We start from the raw sequence: 22,295 nt of genomic DNA, 5'->3' as shown, positions 1-22,295 counted from the left end.
CTCGCGCTAGCCGCTCACCACGGTTGGCCGATACATTAGATGGGTGTCAGGAGTGCCTTCCTAAATGGTTTTCTCGAGGAGGAGGTCTATGTGAAGCAGCCACCAGGCTTTCCTTCTGGCAACCCGAGGAATAAGGTATTCCGCTTGCATAAAGCTCTTAATGGACTGAAGCAAGCGTTGCGGTCTTGGTTTCTAGGATGGATGGGTTCTTACAGACTCATGGATACCATTATACCCCTTATGACCCGAACTTATATGTTCGATCTATTGCAAAGGGGGGTCGCTATATCCTGCTATACGTTGATGACTTACTCATCACAGGTTCAGATTCTACTACCATAGCAGAAATTAAGGCTAAGCTTCAAGCTACATTTGAAATGACAGACCTTGGTTTGTTGTCCTATTTTTTGGGGATGGAGGTAGTTCGTTCTGGGGGCTGTATTTTTGTGTCACACCAGAAGTATGTACTTCAGCTCATGGACCAGTACACTACGGATCAGATACGGCCAGTGGCCACACCTCTTGATCCTACTGTCCACTTGTCGAAGGATACCCTAGGACAGCCCTTCAAGGACCATACCTATTGCTTTGTTGTAGGAAAACTTCTTTGGTTAATTCACACTAGGCCAGATTTAGCTTACTCAGTTAGTATTTCACAGCACCTAGGATGTCACATTGGACTGCATGTCTTCGTGTGTTGCGTTATTTGCGGTGTACTTTTTCTTATGGCCCGACATATGGTTCTGGTTTATGTTTGCAGGGATAAACTGTGATTGGACAGGAGATCTTGACACCCAGCGTTCCCATGGCGGCTATCTCTTTACCTTGGGCATGGCTCCCATTTCTTGGTCCAGCCGTAAGCAGGAGACGGTGGCGGCTTCCACAGTCGAGGCTGAGTACCGGGCTCTCTTGGATGGCACCTTTGAGGCCATCTATCTGAGGAGTCTACTGGCGGCACTTCATTTACCATGTGACTCTCCCACAATTGTTTACTGCGACAACCAAAGTGCCATTGCCCTTACGGGCAATCCGATCATCACACCACGGACATGGCATGTGGCAGTTCACTTTCACTTTTCCAGAGAGCTGGTTGAGCTAGGCACTATTCGCCTAGAGTTTGTGCCTTCATCACATAATTTCATTCATTTATTCTTTTGTATTGCATTATGGACATTTGTAACTTCATCCGCACTGTCAGGATGACATGATTGTAAAAGGACACTTGGACAAGTGAACAATTTCCCTGCGAGGACACTGTCCAAGTAGTACCATTGCATAGCATATTGCATGAGTGTGTCATCTTGCATCTCCCTTTGCATTACCCCATACATTGGCATTCTGTTTATGTAAGCATGCATCTGTGCGCATTTATCCATTTTCGGTCTTTTGGAGTGGTCAAATCTAGGATCCACCATATTCATGGCATAATACATGGTAGTTCTCCTAAAATACAGTTTCCCTACCTTGCTTGCTTGTTTTGCTAAGCCCACCATTATCTTTTTTGTCTCTACATATATTCACCACATGATTGGCACACACACACACATTTTTATCATCCTTAGACACTTATCCTAGTCAATGTGAGGGATTGGCTTGCTAGTTTTGTGAATGACTTGGGTTTAAAACTCTCTTTATCCTTTCCTATCTATCACTTAATCGGTCGCTCTCCCTATATTCCTTATGTATTTTCAAAATACTTTTCCCAAAAAAAAAAAACCAAAACCAAAACACAACAAACACAGTTCATTGTTGTATCCATCCGCCTTTGTAGGACTTGGTAGGCCCTTGGGCAGCCGATGTGCATCCTTGGTTTGATGCTTTGGCCTCTCTGGGGTGATCACTTGGGCTCCCTTGGTAAGATAACCATTGCCTCTATAGTCTTGGTAGCCCATTGGGCAACTGACGCGCACCCTTTATCTGATGCCCTGGCTACTTTGGAGTGGGACGCCTTGGGATAACTCAAAATTTAGGCCGGTCTACTTTTCTAGCTCTATTTTGGGCCTAAGAGAAGGTGTTGTGCTAAGAAATGCACTTAGTCACTTAAACAGCCCCAAAACGTGCTTATTTTAGGCTTATTTTAGCCAAAACCCTAAAATGGGGAGCCGATCGAGAGAATTAAGTGGGAGAGGATCTGGAACCCTAATTTTCTATAAATTGGCAGCCAGCCCTTCACTCTTTACTCAATCTCGTTTTTGCAGATTTCAGGTGTTTCAGCTTGCTACCCACACCCCGTTCGCGGAGGACATCTCAGTCGACGCTGTCCATTGTTGTCTCCATCAGTTGGCGCGTGATTTCCGGCCCTCTTCACGTATTTTGGAGCTGATTTTAGTCAGGCGACTGCTGTTCCTATGCAGACCTGCTGTTGTATAGCCTGCCATGTCATCACAGTCCTACTGCCTACGTTTTCAATCTTTCTCTCTCCTGCAAGCTGTCCTGCCTGCGTTTTAGTCTTTCTCTCACCTGCTACCTACGTTTTTAGTCTTTCTCTCACCTACTGCCTGCGTTTTTAGTCTTTCTCTCACCTGCTATTTGCGTTTTTAGTCTTTCTCTCTCCTTACTGCTATCTACATCAGATCCAGCTTCTCACTATTGTGTTTGCTGGTGTTCGACATCCGAAGGCTGCCTTTCTACGATTCGGGATCCGTTCGAGTACGAGACACTCTCCAGCTCATTACCCCTGCCCTAATACTTGAGATACAGGAGTTCGAGGTTCAGTATTCATTCACGATGTTCGAGGAGTCAAGTCTTTTCTGTGGACATGACGAGTGAGTTCATCACTATCTTTTTCTGAAGGATCAATGCACAATGGCATTTGATCTAAGATCTGGTTTGCTTCTTTTTGTCTGTGAATTCTCTCAAGGTCCAAGTCATCAATCTGATCAAAAGCTGTTCTATAATCATTGTCTGTCCAGTCAGGAAACATGAATTCTAGGTATTCAGACAAGTCTGTTACTGTTTGTCCTGAGTGAAGAGGTTTCTAAAAATAATTTGGAGTTGTATCCCAAGTACCAATAGCTTGGTCTTGTAGATCTGCAATCATTGGGCAATAAATGTGTTGTACCTTGTTGACAAGGATTTCCTGGAGATCATCTTTTTCTTTTGAATTGAGGTCTTCATAGCAGTACAAATCTTTTTCTGGTGGACTTGATGTGGCGGTATGAGAAGAGCCTTCGCCTGTAGGAATAATTTCTTTTTCTTTGCCTTTAGAGAAAATGATGTGATGTACATTCAGTGTTCCTGAAGTGAGGGAAGAGAAGTGTGAAGTAGAGCCTTTTTGCAATCTTTTGTTAGAAAATTTTGTCCAATCAATGACTGTGTTAAATGAGGGCACCATTGAAGTAGTAGTATGGATAGGTAATACTGGAGTTGGCCGTTGTATAGTGATTTTCTGCAATTGCTGACATAGACTAAGAAGTTGGTCGGATATCTGCTACAAAGATTACACCTTTTCTATTAATCTTGTCAGGGCCAAATGGGTCGAGTTCATGGCTTGGATTTCTGTTGTCCAAGAGGAGTTATCTTGAGGGCGCAGATAAGGAGCTGCTTTATACTGGTTGTTCTCATATTCAAATTCTTGTATAGTGTTGAGCACACTAGAAGATGAAGATGAGCTTGCATTTGCAATATACTTGCGACAGTGTTGACAGACACCTTATATGTCCAAAGAAGGACAGCAAAGGTAAGAAGAAGAAGACGTCTTCTGCACCTTCGGGATAGCAAGGTCCACCGAAGATAATGCCAAACCGTTCATTTTGAAGCCCCCAAAGATATTAATGAAACAAACAATTGGTATCTACAAGACAAGGAATGCAAATGCAAGGCCATCATGGAAGTGCCAATCCAATGGATGTTGAACAGTCGCGGACATGCATGCTATGATGGGGCAGTCAAGATATTTTGGTGGAAGCACGATTTTTCATGCTATGGTTGGACAGGGACCGCATATAGGAATGTATGGCATAAATCCCTATGGTAGGCAACAACCAATGTATGGTTGCAAGGTCCAATGTATTTGGGTATGGCTATAAATATGCAAAACTCTATGTATGGCAGCATTGGTTTGATGTCTGGGAGACAAAGTAGCATGTTTGATACTGCATCTGTTCCCTCGAATGCTTATGGGGTTCAAGGTGTGGAAATATTATTTGTTGGGGGACTGATTTTACAGTACAAACAGACCATCAAACTTTGAGATACTTTTTAACCCAAACAAAGTTGTCAGAGAAGCATATGAGATGGGCAAATTTTCCTCTATGTTTCACTTTCAGATTATACATATTGATGGTAAAAAGATTGTTGTGGTTGATGCACTATCACGTAAGCCGCAAATTTCAGTCATCAGCATGGTTTATCACACTGAGTTGGATACCATGAAAGATTAATATGTTGCTAATTCAGACTTTGCTAATGTTTACGATCAGCTTTGGAATGGCCAAAGGCATGAACACTTTGTGCTAAGAGAGGGATTTTTAATGATGCATGGACGACTGTGTGTCACAAAGCAGTTAAGGCCCGGAGTTATCATTGAAAGTCATGCCCCTCCATATGCAAGACACAAAGGTATTGATGCCACGGTTAAGGTAGTAGTGGAGCATTTCTTTCATTAGCCAGCTTTGAGTCATGATGTAGAATAGTTTGTCAGAACATGTATCATATGTCAGAAGGCAAAGCATGATAGGCAAAAGATGTCGGGTCTATTGCAAACCTTGCCTATTTCAAATAGACCTTGGTAGAGCATTGCAATGGACTTTATTTTTTAGCTTCCTAGGACACCTATAGGGAATGATGGGATATGGATTGTCATTTGCAGGTTTAGCAAACAAGTGCATTTTATTCTAATGAGGAAGAAAATAAAGGCTGATCATATGGCACAATCGTTTTTGCAGCATATCTTTAAGTATCATGGTATGCCAAAGTCGATCATTAGTGATCAAGACCCTTGGATGACGAATTTATTTTGGAAGGGGTTGTTTGAGAATATAGGTACCACACTAAAATTCTCATTATCCTTCTCTCTGTAGAGAGATGGTCAGTACGAGGAGGCAAATTCCACAGTGTTAGATCTTTTGAGGTGCTATGTTTCAGACCACAAGACACAGTGGGAGAAATATTTACCCTTGGTTGAGTTTGCTTACAACAATACAATGCATAGTTCCACGAGCAAAGCTCCATTTGAGATGGTTGAGGGTGGCAAGAAGGTACCATCTATTTTGCAAACTAAGGATAAGATATTTGAGGCTCATCGTTATGTAGAAAACTTAGATGCAACCTATGCACAAATAAAAGCCTTCAAAGATCGCAAGAAAAGCAAAAGAGGGCAGCTGATTCGCACAGTCGTGCTTTGCAGTTTGTGGAGGGTGATTATATATTGCTGCATTTTGAAAAGGCAAGGCTGAAAAAAATGAAAGGAGGAGAGAGATTGTATCTGAAGTTGAACACTACGAGATACTATGGGCCCTTTTAGGTGTTGGAGAAGATCAGCCATGTGGTATATCGGCTGAAATTACCTCCACATTGGTGGATACACAATGCTTTTCATGTTAGTTTGTTAAGGCCTTTTTATGGTGATGTGCCAGAGGATATGTTTCCTAAAATTCAGCCTGAGGTTTGAGCTGAATGAGATTTTGGTACTCGAGAAGATCTTGGCACATAAGAAAAGAAAGGGCAAAGGTAAATTTTCTAGGAGATACTTCGTGAAATTCCAGAATTATTCACCAAGGATGCCAAATGGATGGAAGAGAATGACTTGGGAGACCATCCTCAGTGTTGCAACTTTACCTAGATGCCTTTCAGTTAGAGCCGACTTTAGTTCAGGCTCCTCCAAGTTCAGCAGAGCAGGGATCTAGAGTATTGTTGAATGCTCAAGGGGGAGGTAGCACTTCCACTCCAATTATGGTCAACTCTCATATATAGTGAAACTTGGATGTATTCAGCATGCATCCAAGGTACTGTGCTGATAGTATGTTTGCCATGAGGTCACTACTCAATGTACTAGTCACTGTGAGATGTATGCAAATGAGTATGAGTTTCACCTGGGCATTGGAACTATACTTTTGTATCAACTTATGATCAATTTGGCATGAATCTTGTCTCAATTTGGAGACAAAAATTCTGATCAATTTCAGCTCAATTTTTATCAGCTTGAGAACTGTTTATGGTTACTTTTGGGATTAGTTTTGCATTGATTGCTGGTCAATTTTTCCAATGAGTTTGTGATCAGTTCTCAGATGCGCAAGTGATGAGTTTATGATCAGATTATACTCAATTTTCAATGGTTTATATCTGGTTCTATGGACAATAGCATATGTTATGATGCCATTGATGTTTTAGCCATGGTTTATACTTGGTTATGGTTTGGTTTTGCCAGATGAGTTGATCTCATGAGAAATAGACATGTCCTTTGATAATTTGGCAATGTTTTTAAGATTCTTTGTGAATCTTATGTTATCTTATGATTGTTTGGTAATTTTTAGCATGTATTGGGCATATGGAATGGTTGAGCAGAAGTGAGCAATGTTGTGTTAATTATGATGCCTTCTGAAAATTCCAATCTACTATTTTGCTTTTGATGCATCTGGCAATGCAATTGAGGATGATTGTAAGGATTTTAAGAGGGAGGGCTATTATGAGGACATGCATTTTTGAAACCTCACTTAACATGTGGATTAAATTTTAATGATATGGTTAGGTAAATGTTGCACATGTGAGGTTTAACTGGAGTTAGAAATTTACGAGCCCAAGACCTAAGGAAATCATGGGATGTCAAAGGTAAAAGTTGCTATAAGTTATGCTACACATGTACTTGGTGGAATTTGGTACTAGTTGTTGGCCTACATTATTCATTTGGCCATGAGTGTTAGTTTGGTGACACTAGAGAAGTGGCGTTTAATGGTATACCTAATGCCAATTTGATGGTCAAAGATGGTGTAGTGATGTAGAGACACTCGGGAATGGAAGTTGCCTAGCCAATTTAATTATTGGCCAGTTAGATTATTTTTTTGGGCATCGAAATAATTATTAGATAAATTTTTAGTATTTAAAGACTGAAAATCAATATTTAATTATGGATCATGTTGGAAAAAACCATTTGGGAAGGTTGCCACTTGTCAAAAATGCCTATGCAAGATTAAAAAACTTCTTTAGAGGTTGGAGAGGCATTTTTAGTGCATTCAACCTACAAGAGAGAGAGAGAAGATATTGCTAGTCTGATCTATAGCCATTGGAGGACCTTCTAAGGCAGCCAGGGGTAGGAGAAGTAGGTGACAGCATCTACAAGCTGTTGAGACAAGGTAGCAACAGTGAATGCTTGATTTTCTTCAATTATTCGCGAAGAAAGTCTGAATTTTCTCTCTCCTCAACATTCTCTCTCCTCCCCCAACCTTTCTACAGCCTACTCCGAAGATAACAATATTGAGATTACCAAAGGGTAAGAAATTTTAGATTTCTCTATTGTAAACCCTAATTTGTAGCAAAAATTAGGGTTTACAACAACTTAAAAAAGCGTGCCAGAAATCGAAAGCTCCAAGATTTGGATTCAAGAGGGCTGAAGTTGTTTTCAGTGAAATTCAAGTGGAAAAACTAGCAAATCAATGAATTCCGGGCATTTTCCATCTCTGTCAAAGCGGGTGAAGGCCAATTGATTGCCCGATCAAGGGGCAAATTAGATTGAAGACTTATTGGTCATTTTGGATAGCAACAAGAGTTTATTGAAAGGGATTGGAAAAATTGTCAGATGGGAGAGGATCGAGGTGCAGCTGAAGTGCAGTAGACAGTGTGAGAGTGAGAGACAGAGTTGAGTACGATACCCAATGCAATAGTACTGAATAGAGTGTAAGCTGAAAGTACAAATGATAACCCTTATAACCCCAACTTATACCTTAGGGTTATAAGGGGCTGTTCACACCCGAACACAGTAAGTGCCCGTAAGTGTGCACCACAAGCACATACAAAATAGTACACATAATCTGGGGGAAAAAACCTCTCCTACCGAGAGTAAAAAGTGCCCCAGTGTCCTAGTGATCACCCGCACACTCCCATATGAGCGTAGGCGTAAGTAAGGCGTGTGAGATACCCAACAAACCCCCCTGGAGTGAAGAGTGATCAAGTGTACAAGGATCATCCGCCACCAAAGGGCGTCAAATTCAAAGCATCGCGAAATGCTTCAAATTTGTCTCGTGGAAGAGCTTTGGTGAAGATGTCTGCCACATTGCTGGTGGTAGGACAGTAGACAAGGCTGATATCACCTGCATGTAGCCTCTCTCTGACAAAGTGGTAGTGAATCTCGATGTGTTTCGTGCGAGCATGAAACACAGGGTTCCGTGCCACTGCAATGGCACTCTGACTGTCAGTATATAAAGGAGTAGGCTCCGTAACAGATACATCCAAATCAGCAAGTAAGCGTCTAAGCCATACGCACTCAACTGCAGTAGTGAAGGCTGCCTTGTACTCAGCTTCACATGACGACGTGGCAACAGTGGATTGTTTCTTGCTAAGCCAAGAAATGCATGACGAGCCAAGAAAGAAACAATTGCCACTAGTGGAGTGACGAGTATCAAAATCACCAGCCCAATCAGAGTCACTGTAAGCATGTAACTGCAGTGGTCCCCCCTTGGCATAAAGCAATCCAAGAGCTCTAGTACCCTGCAAGTAACGAAACACACGCTTCACAGCTTGCCAACGCGACATACGAGGCTGATGCATGTACCTGCTCAAAACTGAAACGGCAAACTGTATGTCTGGCCGAGTGTGGCATAGATAGATGAGACATCCCACTGCTGGAGCATAAGTATGGATATCAAACAAATCACTGTCATCATGTAATGACAGTTTGAGCCCAGGTTCCATGGGTGTACAAACTGGCTTGCAATCCTGTAAGCCAAACTTCTCAAGAAGTTGCCCAATGTACCTTGACTGACATAATCCAATGCCTCTAGCATCATGTACAAACTGGATGCCCAAGTAATAATGCAAAATACCCAAGTCAGACATGTCAAAAGTTTGCTGTAAATTATTTTTGAATGCTGAAATCTGATCAGCATGTGTTCCAGTGAGCAAAAGGTCATCTACATATAGACACAAAATCAGCATGGATCCCCCTTCTTTATGTACATAAAGGGTAGACTCAGATGGGCTGTTTACAAACCCCTGACTAAGCAAGAAAGCATCTATCTTTGCGTACCAAGCTCGTGGAGCTTGTTTCAAACCATATAGAGCTTTTTTCAGCTTGCATACTAAATTTTCTGAGCCTTCAACTGCAAAACCAATGGGCTGCTGTACATACACTTCTTCCTGAAGTTCCCCATGTAAGAATGCAGTCTTTATATCCAGCTGATGCACTTTCCAACCAAAATGTGCAGCCAAGGCAATCATAGACCGAATGGTCGTCATACGGGAGGTAGGAGCAAAGGTCTCCTCATAGTCAATGCCCTTTTTCTGTGCGTAGCCTTTAGCTACCAGCCGTGCCTTGTACTTATCTATGGATCCATCTGCATTCCTTTTCAATTTGTAGACCCATTTCGTACCAATGGCACGCTTGCCAACTGGCAAAGACACCAAATCCCAAGTATGATTCTTATGAATAGAATCCAATTCAGCTTGCATGGCTGCCATCCAATGCACACTATGTCGTGCATCCTCAAAACATTCAGGCTCCTCATTATCATGAGTACATGTTGCCATAACCAACTCCATGGAATGTGCTGAATCATGCAGTCGAGTTTGCCTTCGAGTACGACCAGCCAAGGGTGTTTCCAAATGACTATCTCTCATAGTCTGCGTGTACCATCTAGGCACCTGTCTTGCTTCCTGACTGTGTACAAGTTCCTGCTGAATTTCAGTTTCAGCAATGTGCTGATTTACTGCATGTTCCATAGGAGCAGCTGGCTGAACATTAGGTTCATTTGCTGAAGTACCAGCTGAATCACCAAATGTGATGGGCAGCAGCCCTTCAAAGACATCACGGGCAGCCTGATATGTATCAAAACCAGCCAAGGATAATTCTGATTTTTCATCAAATACAACATCCCTGCTGACAAAAACCTTCTTGGTCACGGGATCATAGAGTCTGTAGCCTTTGCTTTCGCTGCTATATCCCATAAAGATGCATTTTACAGCCTTGTTGTCCAACTTCTTTCGAAGTACCTGTGGAATATGGGCATATGCAAGACACCCAAAAGTACGGAAGTGGCCAACAGAAGGTTTGCGGCTGTGCCAAGCCTCAAAAGGTGTGACGGTTTTCAAGGCCTTGGTAGGGCATCTGTTCAAAATGTGGCAAGCGCTCATGACGGCTTCCATCCAAAAACTATGAGGCAAACTCTTTGCCTTCAGCATACATCTGGCCATCTCCATGAGTGACCGATTTTTCCTCTCTGCTACCCCATTCTGCTGTGGAGTATATGCGGTAGTGTACTGATGGATAATGCCCTTCTGCTGCAAATAAGAATTCAGCATAGAGGACATGTATTCCCCCCCTCGGTCCGAACGGAGAGTCTTAATCTTGCAACCAGACTGAGTTTCCACAAGTGCACTGAAAGCCAAAAATGCATCATACACTTCTGACTTCTTTTTCAAGCAATAGACCCAGCACAAACGTGTAAAGTCATCAATAAATGTTACAAAATAGTAACAACCACCCAATGACTGTGTCTGCATGGGCCCACAAACATCCGAATGCACAAGCTGCAATCTGGCTGTTGCTCTAAAAGCAACATCACGGGGAAAAGAGAAACGATGCATTTTCCCCAAAATGCAACCCTCGCATAAATGCTCAGGAGGTCTCTCCAAGAGAGGTAATCCATCCAACATCTGAGTACGCTGTAATAGCATCAAGCTGCCATAGTTTACATGCCCCAAACGAGCATGCCATAACTCTGCCTCTAACATAGCAGGAGTAAGAGTGGATGTCAAATATGCAGACTGATCTACCGAAAGAGCATCCAACTCATATAACCCATGACACAAAGAACCTGTCAAGACCAATGTCATGTGTTCCTTGTCACGGACCATGCAACGGTCATCATCAAAGGTGACCTGCAAACCACAACGTGCCATAGAAGAAATGGAAAGCAGATTCTTCTTAATGCCAGGCACATACAAAGCATCCTGTAGGCGGAGAATAGAGCCATCAATGGCTGTAAGCTGAATCTCCCCAATACCACGAACAGGGTATGATGCATTATTAGCACACTGAACAGACTTCCCAACGGGAGGTGCACCAAGAGAAGCAAACAAATTCCTACGAGATGTGATATGCCGTGAAGCACCACTGTCAAAGAACCAAGTGTCAGCATCTTCTGTAGAGCTAAATGCTCTATCAGCCCAAGAGACATCATAGCTGCAAGTGTAAAAACAATAGTCCCTGTCTGCAACAAAGGACGCGGACTCACTAGCAGTGGAAGGAGCTGCAGAAACAGGCATCCCTGACTCCTTCTTTTTCTCTTTGGCGATGCGCTTCCTGCACTCAGTGATGTAGTGGCCAGGCTTCTTGCAGTAATGGCATTTTCCTTTCTTGGCTTGCGTGCCCCCCTGTTTCTGACTTGTCTGTGAAGTGTTACTACTACCAGAACTCTGCGAAGCATTTTTCCCTTGGCTGTTTTTACCCTTCTGCCTTGACATAAAAGCCTGCTCAGAGGCTATACCATCCACACCACTGTTCCGTCTAGTTTGTTCCTCCTCTAGAAGCAAACTGACAAGCTGAATGAAAGTGATGGGCTCTTTCGAAATCCTCATAGTGAGGTTCAAGGCAGTATGAAAAGCCAAGTAAGAGGGAGGCAGTGAATTCAATGTCGTAGAAAGCAGCTGCGCATCTGAGTAGTACTCATCCACATTCATGAGTTGCTCCCGCAAGTCCTGAATTTTGTTGAGATGATCCTGCATAGAATCACCCTCATTCATCTTTAGAGTCTCTAGCTCTTTCTTCAAGAAAGAGATGCGAGTCTCATTCTTTCCTGCAAACATCTGCTCCAATGTCAACCAAGCTTCTTGTGAAGAAGCTGCTGAACGAATATGAGGAATGATAGAACGCTGAACTGCCAATGCAATCAGCGACATAGCCTGTGCATCCCGTGTATCCCAAGCTTTCTGAGCTGCAATTCTTGGGGGAAGTGGCTGAGCGGGCTGAGGTGGAGGGGGCTGAGGTTGCCCTCTTGCACGTCCTCCTGGAGGAGGAGTAGCGGGAGCCACAACTCCCGGTCGTGCTTCCTCTCCACTGACATAATCCCACAAATTTTTGGCCACTAATACATTCTTCATCATGAAAGACCAAAGGGAATAATTGTTCCCATCCAATCGGTCTTCCTTGGACACATAGGTGAATACATCTCCTCCCTGATTTGCCATTATTTCCCAAAAGGCAATAGAGCAATGTCAATGCAGTACGGGCTGGAAATCTGCAAATTTCCAGAAATTGCAGCAAACACAAGTCTGCAATTAATGTGCAAAGGGTACTCTGTCAAAAAACTGTCACTGATGCACGCTTCCCAAGGTGCAATTAGTGCTCAGCAGCACTAAAACATCAAAAGCCCCAAAATTTCTGTCACAAATGTCTGTTACAAAAGCCCCAAAATGTGCATTCAATGTGTCACAGACAGACACAGCACGTTTCCCAATGCTGAAAACTGAACCTGCTGTTCAGCACGTTTCCCAATGCTGAACCTGAACCTGTTGCAGGAACTCCTGTGTAAAAGAAAAGTGCAGAATGTTACCTCTGCGTGTTGACGACGGGCACGATTCCCGAGGTAATGACTGCTGGGTACAGTCGGACTGACGCACAGGTACAGGCGTGCAGGTCCAGTGACACGCGCAGGCAGGACTGGGCGCGCGCTGGGCAGAGGAGGCGGCACCCAGGACTGGCTGGTGGAGACAGGTGGCGCGCTGGCAGCTGGAGCTGACGGCACCGGCTAGCTCAGCGCAGGGAGGCTGCGCAGGCAGACTGACAGGCGAAGGGGCACGCTGGGCAGACACAGGGCAGAGGACACGCTGGGCAGAGGTGGCAGCACGCAGGTACAGGTGGCGCGCTGGGCAGGGCGGTGCTGCGCGCTGATTGTTGGAGCTGCACGCTGGGCAGAGGAGTCGTCTGGTGCTGCGCGCTGACGGACTGACAGGCGCAGGCAGGACTGGGCAGGAACAGGCGGCTGGGGCAGAACTGGCGGGGGCTGCAGACTGCAGACTGAAGACTGCTCTGAGCTGAGCTCTGATACCAAATGTCAGATGGGAGAGGATCGAGGTGCAGCTGAAGTGCAGTAGACAGTGTGAGAGTGAGAGACAGAGTTGAGCACGATACCCAATGCAATAGTACTGAATAGAGTGTAAGCTGAAAGTACAAATGATAACCCTTATACCTTAGGGTTATAAGGGGCTGTTCACACCCGAACACAGTAAGTGCCCGTAAGTGTGCACCACAAGCACATACAAAATAGTACACATAATCTGGGGGAAAAAACCTCTCCTACCAAGAGTAAAAAGTGCCCCAGTGTCCTAGTGATCACCCGCACACTCCCATATGAGCGTAGGCGTAAGTAAGGCGTGTGAGATACCCAACAAAAATCCCATTGTACATTAACTTCTTTTTCAATTAAGTTAAAAAAATACCAAAAGGGGTGCCAATTTTGGGGCCAACAAGGTGTCCATAAATCCAAGATTGCAAGTTAATTTGCATTTCTCAGTTTTATAATAAATGTTGCTACTGTAACTAGGTTGTAATCAAGGAATTACCGCCCATCCATAGAAGGAAGGCTGGTTTCATCTCCCATAAGGCTCATTCTTTTGGCCCTAGGGTGCCTATGATGGCACCCTTAGTGCAAGTATTCGTTCTTCCTTCTTTGCCCAAAGAAGGCCGACTAGATGGATTAAATTATTTATTGACACCTTTGATCTTTGGGAGTTTATTACCTACTCTATTTTCTATCCTATGGAGGATCCCCAAGTGGAATCGATAATTGATCGTGCAACCTTGTGAAATTGACTCAATTCCTAGAGCCCGATTCTTTCTCTTTATGAGCTCACAAGATTTTGTCCTAGTACATGTACACAGGTTGTGGACAACGGCAAAAGTGTGGACAAAACTTGCTTCTTTATATTATGAGACGACATTTGTCCAAAGGATCTGTTACGAGAACATGAAAATTTATTTTTTTGCTTAGCATTTGACTAAAAGTCAATCAAATGTGCTAATGTGACTTGCATATGTGAGATGTAAGTCAATTATTTCACAGTGTTGGACTTAGGATTGTGAGATATTAGTTGGTGCCAAAGGCAAAAGTTGTACAAAGTTATATTTGACAGGTACTAGGTGGTACGCAGTGTTAGATTTTGGCCTAGACTAATTTATTAGCCACTAATGCTAGTAGTGACAGTAGAGACTAGGCATTAATTAATAAATTACTACTAGTCTAAGAGCTAATAACTACTCAAGGATACTTGGAAGTCAAATTGGCCTAGCAAAAATTATTCGCTGGTGATTTTTTTAAAGCGCTAGATAATTATTAAATTAATTCTCAAAATATTTATTAATTTAATAAGTTGGATAATGTCGAAAAATGGGATCGGAGGGCTTGGCAAAACTTGCCCATGCAAGTAAAAAAAAAACGTTTTTAGGGGCTGGTGGAAGTTTATTCTAGCCATTGTGAGAGAGGAGACTATTGGAAAGTAAGAAGAGGTTGCTGATGTGATTTGCGCTCACTAGGGATCGGTCCTACAGCATATGACAGCAGTTTGGAGGCGTCCAAGAGTAGGTGACAGCAGCCCAAGTTCTTGGTGTAGATGAAAGCATACAAGAGAGAGTAGCAGTCTTTCTGGTGGTCCTAAGCTGTAGATGACAACTTCCATGGCTGTTTGTGTAGGGCAGCAATAGCTTTTCAATGTTTCTCACGATGACACTTTGAAATTTCTTGCTCTACCGGATTCTCTCATCCCTCAATCATCTTTCAAGTTATTTCGGCATAAGCTAGCAATTTGAGCCATCAGAGGAAGAGATTTCAGTTAATCTTTGATGTAAACCCTAATTTACAGCAGAAATTAGGGTTTGATAGCTACCTCCAAATGCATGCTCAGAATTGAGGACCTAGGACTTGAATTTTAACAGCTGAAATTGAGGAATTTCAGGGAGATTTAGGAGGCTAGCCAGTCAATGTCAGATTTGGGGCTGAATTTGTCTTTCAAGAGCAAGGTGAAGGCCGATTAATCCTCAAGCAAACCAAGGGGCAAATTGGTTTGGAGGCTTGCTAGTTAGTTTTGAAAGCAAAATGCACTTGGATTAATGGAGGAGATCAAAGGATCTTAGTCGTATACTCCTTCCATTTGCAATATAAGATAAAGAGGTATTGCAAGGGGACTAGTTTTGGAGCCAATAGGTTGACCAATGTCGATGATTAAAGTGGTAAAGCGTGCGTTTTGAGTTTACGTAAATTTTATGCTTGCTGTAATTAGTGCTTAATCAAGTTATTGACTACTTTATCCGAGGAGGATGGCTAGTTTCAGGATCACATTGGAGAAGAAACTTCAAATGCCTAGTCCTAATGACTCTCCTTCGATGAAGGATCACATCAACAGGTTGGAGGATGATGAGCTTGCATCCCTAGGCAGGATGATATCTTCAAAGGATATAGTGATGATTCTCTTGACTCAACTGTCATCTCTGAAGTACGATGTCTTCTATACAAGCCTTCCTACATCGAGGATCCAGGAGACTTTTCTATGGGAGGAGCTAGCCTTGCTTGTCTTGGAGCATAATGAGCATCTCAGACAGATTGGAGCTAGTGGATCTAGCTCCACAAAGACTTTCATAGAAAGTATAGGAGGGGGGAGGGGAGAAGGAGAAATCAAAGGCCAAGCACAAGAAGGAGAAACATAAATGTTCTTCAAGCTTTGACATAGATTTAGAGAAGCCTAGATACCCACACTATGGGAAGGGGACACATCCTGAGGAGAAATATTGCAAGAAATACCCTCACCTTTGTCTGGGAGTGAAGGATGGAGGTAAATCATTTGAGCCTTTCTTTATTTCTACACCCATTGTTACCCATGACTTTGTGTTCCTTCACTTCCATGCATTGCAGGAGCCTTCTTCAGTAGATGCCTTGTCTTTTGAGAGGCCTTGGCTTATTGGCAGCACTGCTTCAAGCCATATGACTCCATGAGGAGATTTGCTATAGGATCTTCATCTATCTCCGGGACTTGTAACTATTGGTAACATTTATTTAGTGGCACTTTGCTATTATTATCAGCCCATTCATGGAGCTCCATTTCGGAAGTCCTACATGTTCAAGACTTGGGCTTTCCACTCCTCTTTGTTCATGGCCTTACTAGACTTGGTACTCAGGTTGTCTTCACCGACTAGGCTGTCTTTATTGAGGATTCTTCTTCAAGGGCTATTTTCCCATCCCCCACCTACTCCTCTAGCAGTTCCCTTGTACCTCCCTCCCCTTTCAAAGGGGGACGATATTGGTGATGTGGCCATGGACTTGTAAAAAATAACAGGTATGCTCTAATACCGTGTCAAAATAAGCGATAGTGCGGAGAGACAAGAGGGTTTGCGGGGAGCAACACAAAGTGCGTACAGCAAACACTGAGACAAGAGAAACTTAGAAACACAAGAAGAACATGGTGATGATGCACTGAATCATGCTATGAGAAGAAAAGCTGATGCAGTGGAGCCAAAGCTGAAAAGATAACTACACTGTCCTGTCTGAATCAAGCGGCAACACCTATGGGAAATTTGCATAGTAAAAGGAGCGAAACACAGTCCTCTAGGCAGTGGACTATTGAAGTAATCACTGGAAGGTGAAGGACAATAGTTGAGGGAGTGAACTGCAATCCTCTGATGCCATTGGAGAGGTGGAAGATGATCACTAGCTGTCGAGGGAGCGAACAACTGTCCTCTTATGCTAGGAAGTGACTTAGGCAGCAAAACACAAATCCCAAATTGTTGGCCCTATTGGCATTTATTTCCTACCACATCAGCATTTATGATCTTTGTAGGTGCTGGTCGGCTAGATTTGACTGGCCGATTGCTCTTTAGTGGCTCAGCTGGCTGGTCGGCCAGTTTAGAGGCATTTTGGCTATTTATAGCTGGTGGGCACTTGGGGCAGATTCATTCTTCTTCCTTCTGCAGGTACATACTTTGAGTTTAGCGTTCTTCTTTGTCTCTAGTAAGGGCTGTTGGCTGCACGCTTCGTCTCCATCTCCATCTCCTACACCATGCCGTCATCATTTTCAAACTTGATTCGGTACCCTTGCTGATGCTTTGGGCTATGTGCAGGGACTGATCAGTCCATCATTGTATTCATCATTCTTTCCAGATGCAGTGTAGATTTCTCTCATTCTTGGAGTCTTCTCTCTTCTCCTTTTCTCTCTATGTTCGTGTTTCTCTTATGTTGTACACACTCACATTTTCTTGTCAGGAATGTCACCTTGGCACATTGTACCTTCCATCTATCCACAAGTAAGCACACTTGGTTATCTATATATGGTTGTGTTGGGCATTCCCCTCATGCCTCTTGGACCATTTTCCAAGGCCACTTAGATGCAAGGATATCATCATTTTCTTATGGGGCACCTCAACACCTCATGGGTCACTACGATGCATGGATATCAATCCCATGCTTATAGTACATGTATTCATCCTCCTTGGGCTATGCGTATGATGGGCATGCATATGCCTTGTCAAGCCAATTACATGTTGGGATACAATGTGCACACTCCATCAATGCATACTGGGCACTTTGGGGAATACCCAAAGCATACTCAAGTTACCTATCTTGCTCTTCATATTTACCACTCAGTTTTTAACACTCTAGTTGCTAGAGCCAAGAATGCCTTTAGTGGCATCACTTGTTTTAATGAGTTGAATTTCATAAATTGGTCAAATCTCACATAACAAATGCTGGAGTCTTAGGGGCTTTGGGACCTTGTAGTTGGTCTAGAGGCTATGCTGGACTCTTCTTCCATCTATCAATGGAAGACTTGTAATGCTATATATAGCCAATGCCAAGTTAAATCAGGGGTTACTTTTTAAGTTTTGCTCACAGTTGATTGTTAGATTCATTTGATTAATGGCAAGAGATCAAACCCGATGTATAGATCTCAATCACAAGTTGCAAGAGTTGTCCATTAAGGAAGGGGATGGTCTAAAAGTCTTCAGTCCTAAAAAGGCATTTTAGCCATTTTGTATGACACTCTAGACAGTAGTATGACACTCTAGATAGTCTTTTGGTTCCAACATGTTCTATAAATAGGACTCAATATACATACCCATTTCAACTTTTGTGCCTAAAGTTGTTTATCATCATTAGCTTCATTGTCTAACCTCATCTACACCATCCAAAGGTGTTGTCCTTCTTGCTAGCCATCACCACCTTGTTAGATATGCTCAATGTGCCACCCTCGTGAGGTGCCAACAATGATCCATGGTGCCCTTTGTATGTTAGATGAGGTCTATGTGACCAAAATGGAAAAAAGGTGACCTTTGTAGATCTAACCTTTGGGTTAGATAGAGTAGTTATGTTGGTCGCAACTTGAGGCACAATATATTTCTTGGCCGACTAGGGAAGGTTCATAATATGGTCGGACAGGCTGACCAAACCACCTTCTCGGGCTATATAAGGAAGACCCCTCTAAAGCCATACCAATCTATCTTTTACCCAGTCAAAGTTCTTCTAGCTAGCCTTAAGCTCTTTGCCTATCATTTGTTTGGATTGCCATCCAAGCTTCGTAGTGGAAGCACATGGGTGGACAGAGCCATCTTTGTATCAGTTCATTTGAAATTAAAGCAATTCCTATTCTTCTCATATTTTCTGTGTATGCTTTACTGGCCCTCCAACAGCTGCTGCCAGCATGCATATGGTCCCCTCCTGTAGTGTTTTGCTGCAAGCTGTTCGTCTATATCCACTGCTGCTGTTTTTGAGGATTTTCAGCCGTGCTGCGGCTGCCATGACATTACCCTCATCTACACCATCAAGAAGTGCTATCCTTGCTGCCAGCCATCACCGCCTGCTCCATAGGCTGCCTCTAGCGTGTCTGTGGCCCTCCATCAGCTTCTGCCAGCATGCACATGGCCCCCTTCTGCAATGTTTTGCCGCGGGCTGTTTGTCTAAATCAGCTGCTGCTGTTTTTGAGGTTATTCAGCCATGCTGCAGTTGCCACAACATTATTTATTGCTGTGTTTTCGCCCCAGACCAGCTGGCAACCTGTTTTCTGGCCTCCAGGACCATCATTAGCACTGCATTTTGGCTGGGTGCTGCATCAACTGCGCTGCTCCATTTGTAAACCTGCATTTTGCTGTTCTGGTAGTTCATATCCAGTCTCACCATCTTCTTCATCAGTTTTTCCATTATTCTTTACACCAATTGGGCCTTGGTTGCTTCATGACTTCACCCCTTAAGATCCAATCTACTGCATCTATGTCAAACTTGGTGGTATTCATAGTTATAGGGGATGGCCATTTGCTAGCTTCCCATTCCAGTCACATCCTGTCCCAATACCGTCCCAATCCCATCTATGGTGGTATTGCTGCACTTGGGATGTGTACATGGAGGACATCACTCTCCAGCACTCTTCCTTGGCCCGCCGCTCCCATGAGTGTCGATGGTTGTTGGACACCTCCGCTCCTTGAGCATCTACATCTATATCACCTTCTTCACTCATTCATTTACAACATTCATTCATTTATCAGATACTTTTTCTCTCCTTATTGCTTTTTGCGCTTTTTCCAAGTCTGTTGTGATTTAGTCATATTTGTACATTCTTTCTTTCTTTGTGCAAACCCTAGCATATCTTCACAAGCTCTCTCCTTGAGCATCCTTTATGAGCTCTTGTACACAATCAGAGTTGCAATAGCCATTTTTGTCACCTTAAGAGGGGGTTGGTGTTTGTCCGCATTGTACATGGCATCTTCTTCCTTAAACTCTCCCACCCACCAACAAAGCAAAGCCAACACCCCCACACCAGTCGGGTTTTGATTTCTGTTCGCAAAAGGGGTGTTGAGAGTTATTTTTCCAGCTCCATTTCGGTCCTGAATTCATGTGCTACCAAGCTTGGCCAACCTGATTGGACCTGATCTGACCTGCCCTGCACATCTTATCTATGTAGGACCCCGTGTAAAATTTATTCTTGTGTTAGTTTGTTAATAATTTCCATTTCTTTATGCTGGCATACTTTGAAAAAGTGGAGCTGTGATCAAGTCACTATCAAAGCTGCACTTTTTATGCATGTTTGTGAGAAGGAAGCAAGATGCCTTCCACAACTGATAGATGTGGATCTATTGACTGGCAAGAAGGATGCACTTATGGATGTTAGTCCAGCAGCTATCCCTAGTGCTGCTCTTTGTGAAGAGACTATGTAGCTTAGTAGGTAAAAGCAATAGAACCTCTGTGTGAAAGATCGGGAATACGTTTGGTCCTTGTTTTGTATGCAGTTTTCAGATTGTTCCTGGTATAGCACAAGTCTAGCCAGTTTGCTTGGAAGGATAAAGATGATCCCTTGTTAACTTTCATGTGTGGATTGGTGTGAGCAACTAATGGTTATTCCTGATCTATCTACCACCCTCCTACCTTTAGAGTATGCTATTCAACTTTCTTTTTAACTCAAGCAAGTTTTGTATTTTCCCTTTTAAATGAGCAGTGTTTTGTAATAATTTGTCACTATACTTCATCGTGGAGTTCACCCCATTTGGGGTTTCCCACACTGAAATGTGTATCTGTTAATTAAAAGTCAGGGTTCATATAGTTGTAAACATAGATACTCATAAATATACATATAGATGTGACATACATAGTGGGGTGTATGTGCAGACACACTCATAGGATGCACACGTGTATGAGTGCTTGTGCGCGCGCGCGCGCGCACACACACACACACACACAGAGAGAGAGAGAGAGAGAGAGAGAGAGAGAGAGAGAGAGAGAGTGTGTGTGTGTGTGATGAAGCCACAATAATTGATCTGAATAGCAGGCTGGAAATGATTGGAGATCCTAGACAAGTTGGGGAGGTTATCCTGAAAAACTTTGTTGCGTATAGAAATCCAAACATTTTCATAAACATTCTGAAAGCTGAAAAATACACTAGAGTGGTTAGTGGAGAAGAAGTCCCGTACTACACACTCGAGTTTACAGTTGAAGGGCAGTCATTTTTAAGGCACAATGTTGCTGTCTATGTGGTACACAACGGACAGCTCTTCTCAATGAATGCTCAAACATCTGAATACCTATGGACTGAATTAAAGGAACAGTTTATGGAGATGGCAAGCTCTTTCAAACTGAGGCAGTAGCAGGTACTTGGCACACATGGCTTGCTACTTTCATCTTTCTTGATGGGCCAATTGTCTTGCATCATTCCAGTCAGGCTATTGTGCATGGATGTCTCTCTTCAAGGATCTCCTTTGGGCCACTCTTGTTCTAATGGAAACTTTGTTTGCATAAAATTTATTACAGGCCAGTTATACTGTATAGAAGAGTTGGCTTCTTACATTGCCTTTGCAAGATTCTTAATGGATTTTGAATCAGGTCTATTGTTTCTACTTGTTACCTTTTTTGGCCTGCACTATGCCATAGTGAAGAGTTTGGGTGACATTTGTCTTTAGCTTGTAAAATGGGAAAATTTTGAGTGTACAACCCTACCTAGGGTTATACACATATATGCCAAGGAATGATGAATATGTTCATGCCTGTATATCTCAACTAATCATTTGTTGAGGATATACTCATGTTCATATCAAAGCTTGCTGGCTTAAAAGGTTATAAGAGTACCTCTAACCAAGAGGCAAAAGTTTATCTTACACATATATGATATCTCATTCTGAATGTTTAATCAATGCCCTATGTTTCAAAGAATGCATTGTTTTGCGCCCACAAAAAGCTAGATCTTCTGCCTGCATAGATAGGTGGAACTATACTCTATGCCTTTGTCAAATGAATTAAGATACAATGGATATGGTAATTTGGTTAAAGTCATATGAATAAAGGATGAATGTGGGCCACTTGCTATCAAGAAGGATGAACAACGATTCACTTGTCGATATTGATGATAACTCAGTTAATGGCCTGACTATTTGTTATATGGTTTGTCTACGTCATTAAAACCGTGTAAGTATGTATTGATCTTTGAAGGTTCAGTATTAATTTTGTTATCAATTTTAAAGGCATCATTTTTGTAATGGGTGTAAAACACTAGGCTTCTACAGCATGTTCATGCTATCTTGTGAAATTGTCATGAAGTAGGATTGGAGGGAAGTAAAGCTCTAGTACTACAATATGGCTAGCTTCACTTCCCTTCTACTTTCTCCTTCTGTATTTGATTTAGGAATG

General features: G+C 42.9%; 1 protein-coding gene across 1 annotated transcript in view; it reads left to right on the top strand.

Annotated features, from left to right (window-relative positions):
- LOC148025176 (Photosystem II reaction center PsbP family protein) overlaps window positions 1-21,811 on the top strand; it is a 43,271-nt gene extending 21,460 nt beyond the window's left edge. The window contains exon 3 of the mRNA XM_087694943.1: window positions 20,944-21,811. Within this exon, the coding sequence (XP_087551069.1) occupies window positions 20,944-21,259 (316 nt within the window). The 3' untranslated portion in view covers window positions 21,260-21,811. The remainder of the gene's footprint in view (window positions 1-20,943) is intronic.
- Window positions 21,812-22,295: the final 484 nt, after the last annotated feature.

Source organism: Lygodium microphyllum, chromosome 15 (genome assembly GCF_053477565.2).
Source record: "Lygodium microphyllum isolate KBCC chromosome 15, Lygodium_microphyllum_v1.1.10, whole genome shotgun sequence".
NCBI lineage: Eukaryota > Viridiplantae > Streptophyta > Polypodiopsida > Schizaeales > Lygodiaceae > Lygodium > Lygodium microphyllum.
This window is presented reverse-complemented; position numbering and strand designations above follow the sequence as displayed.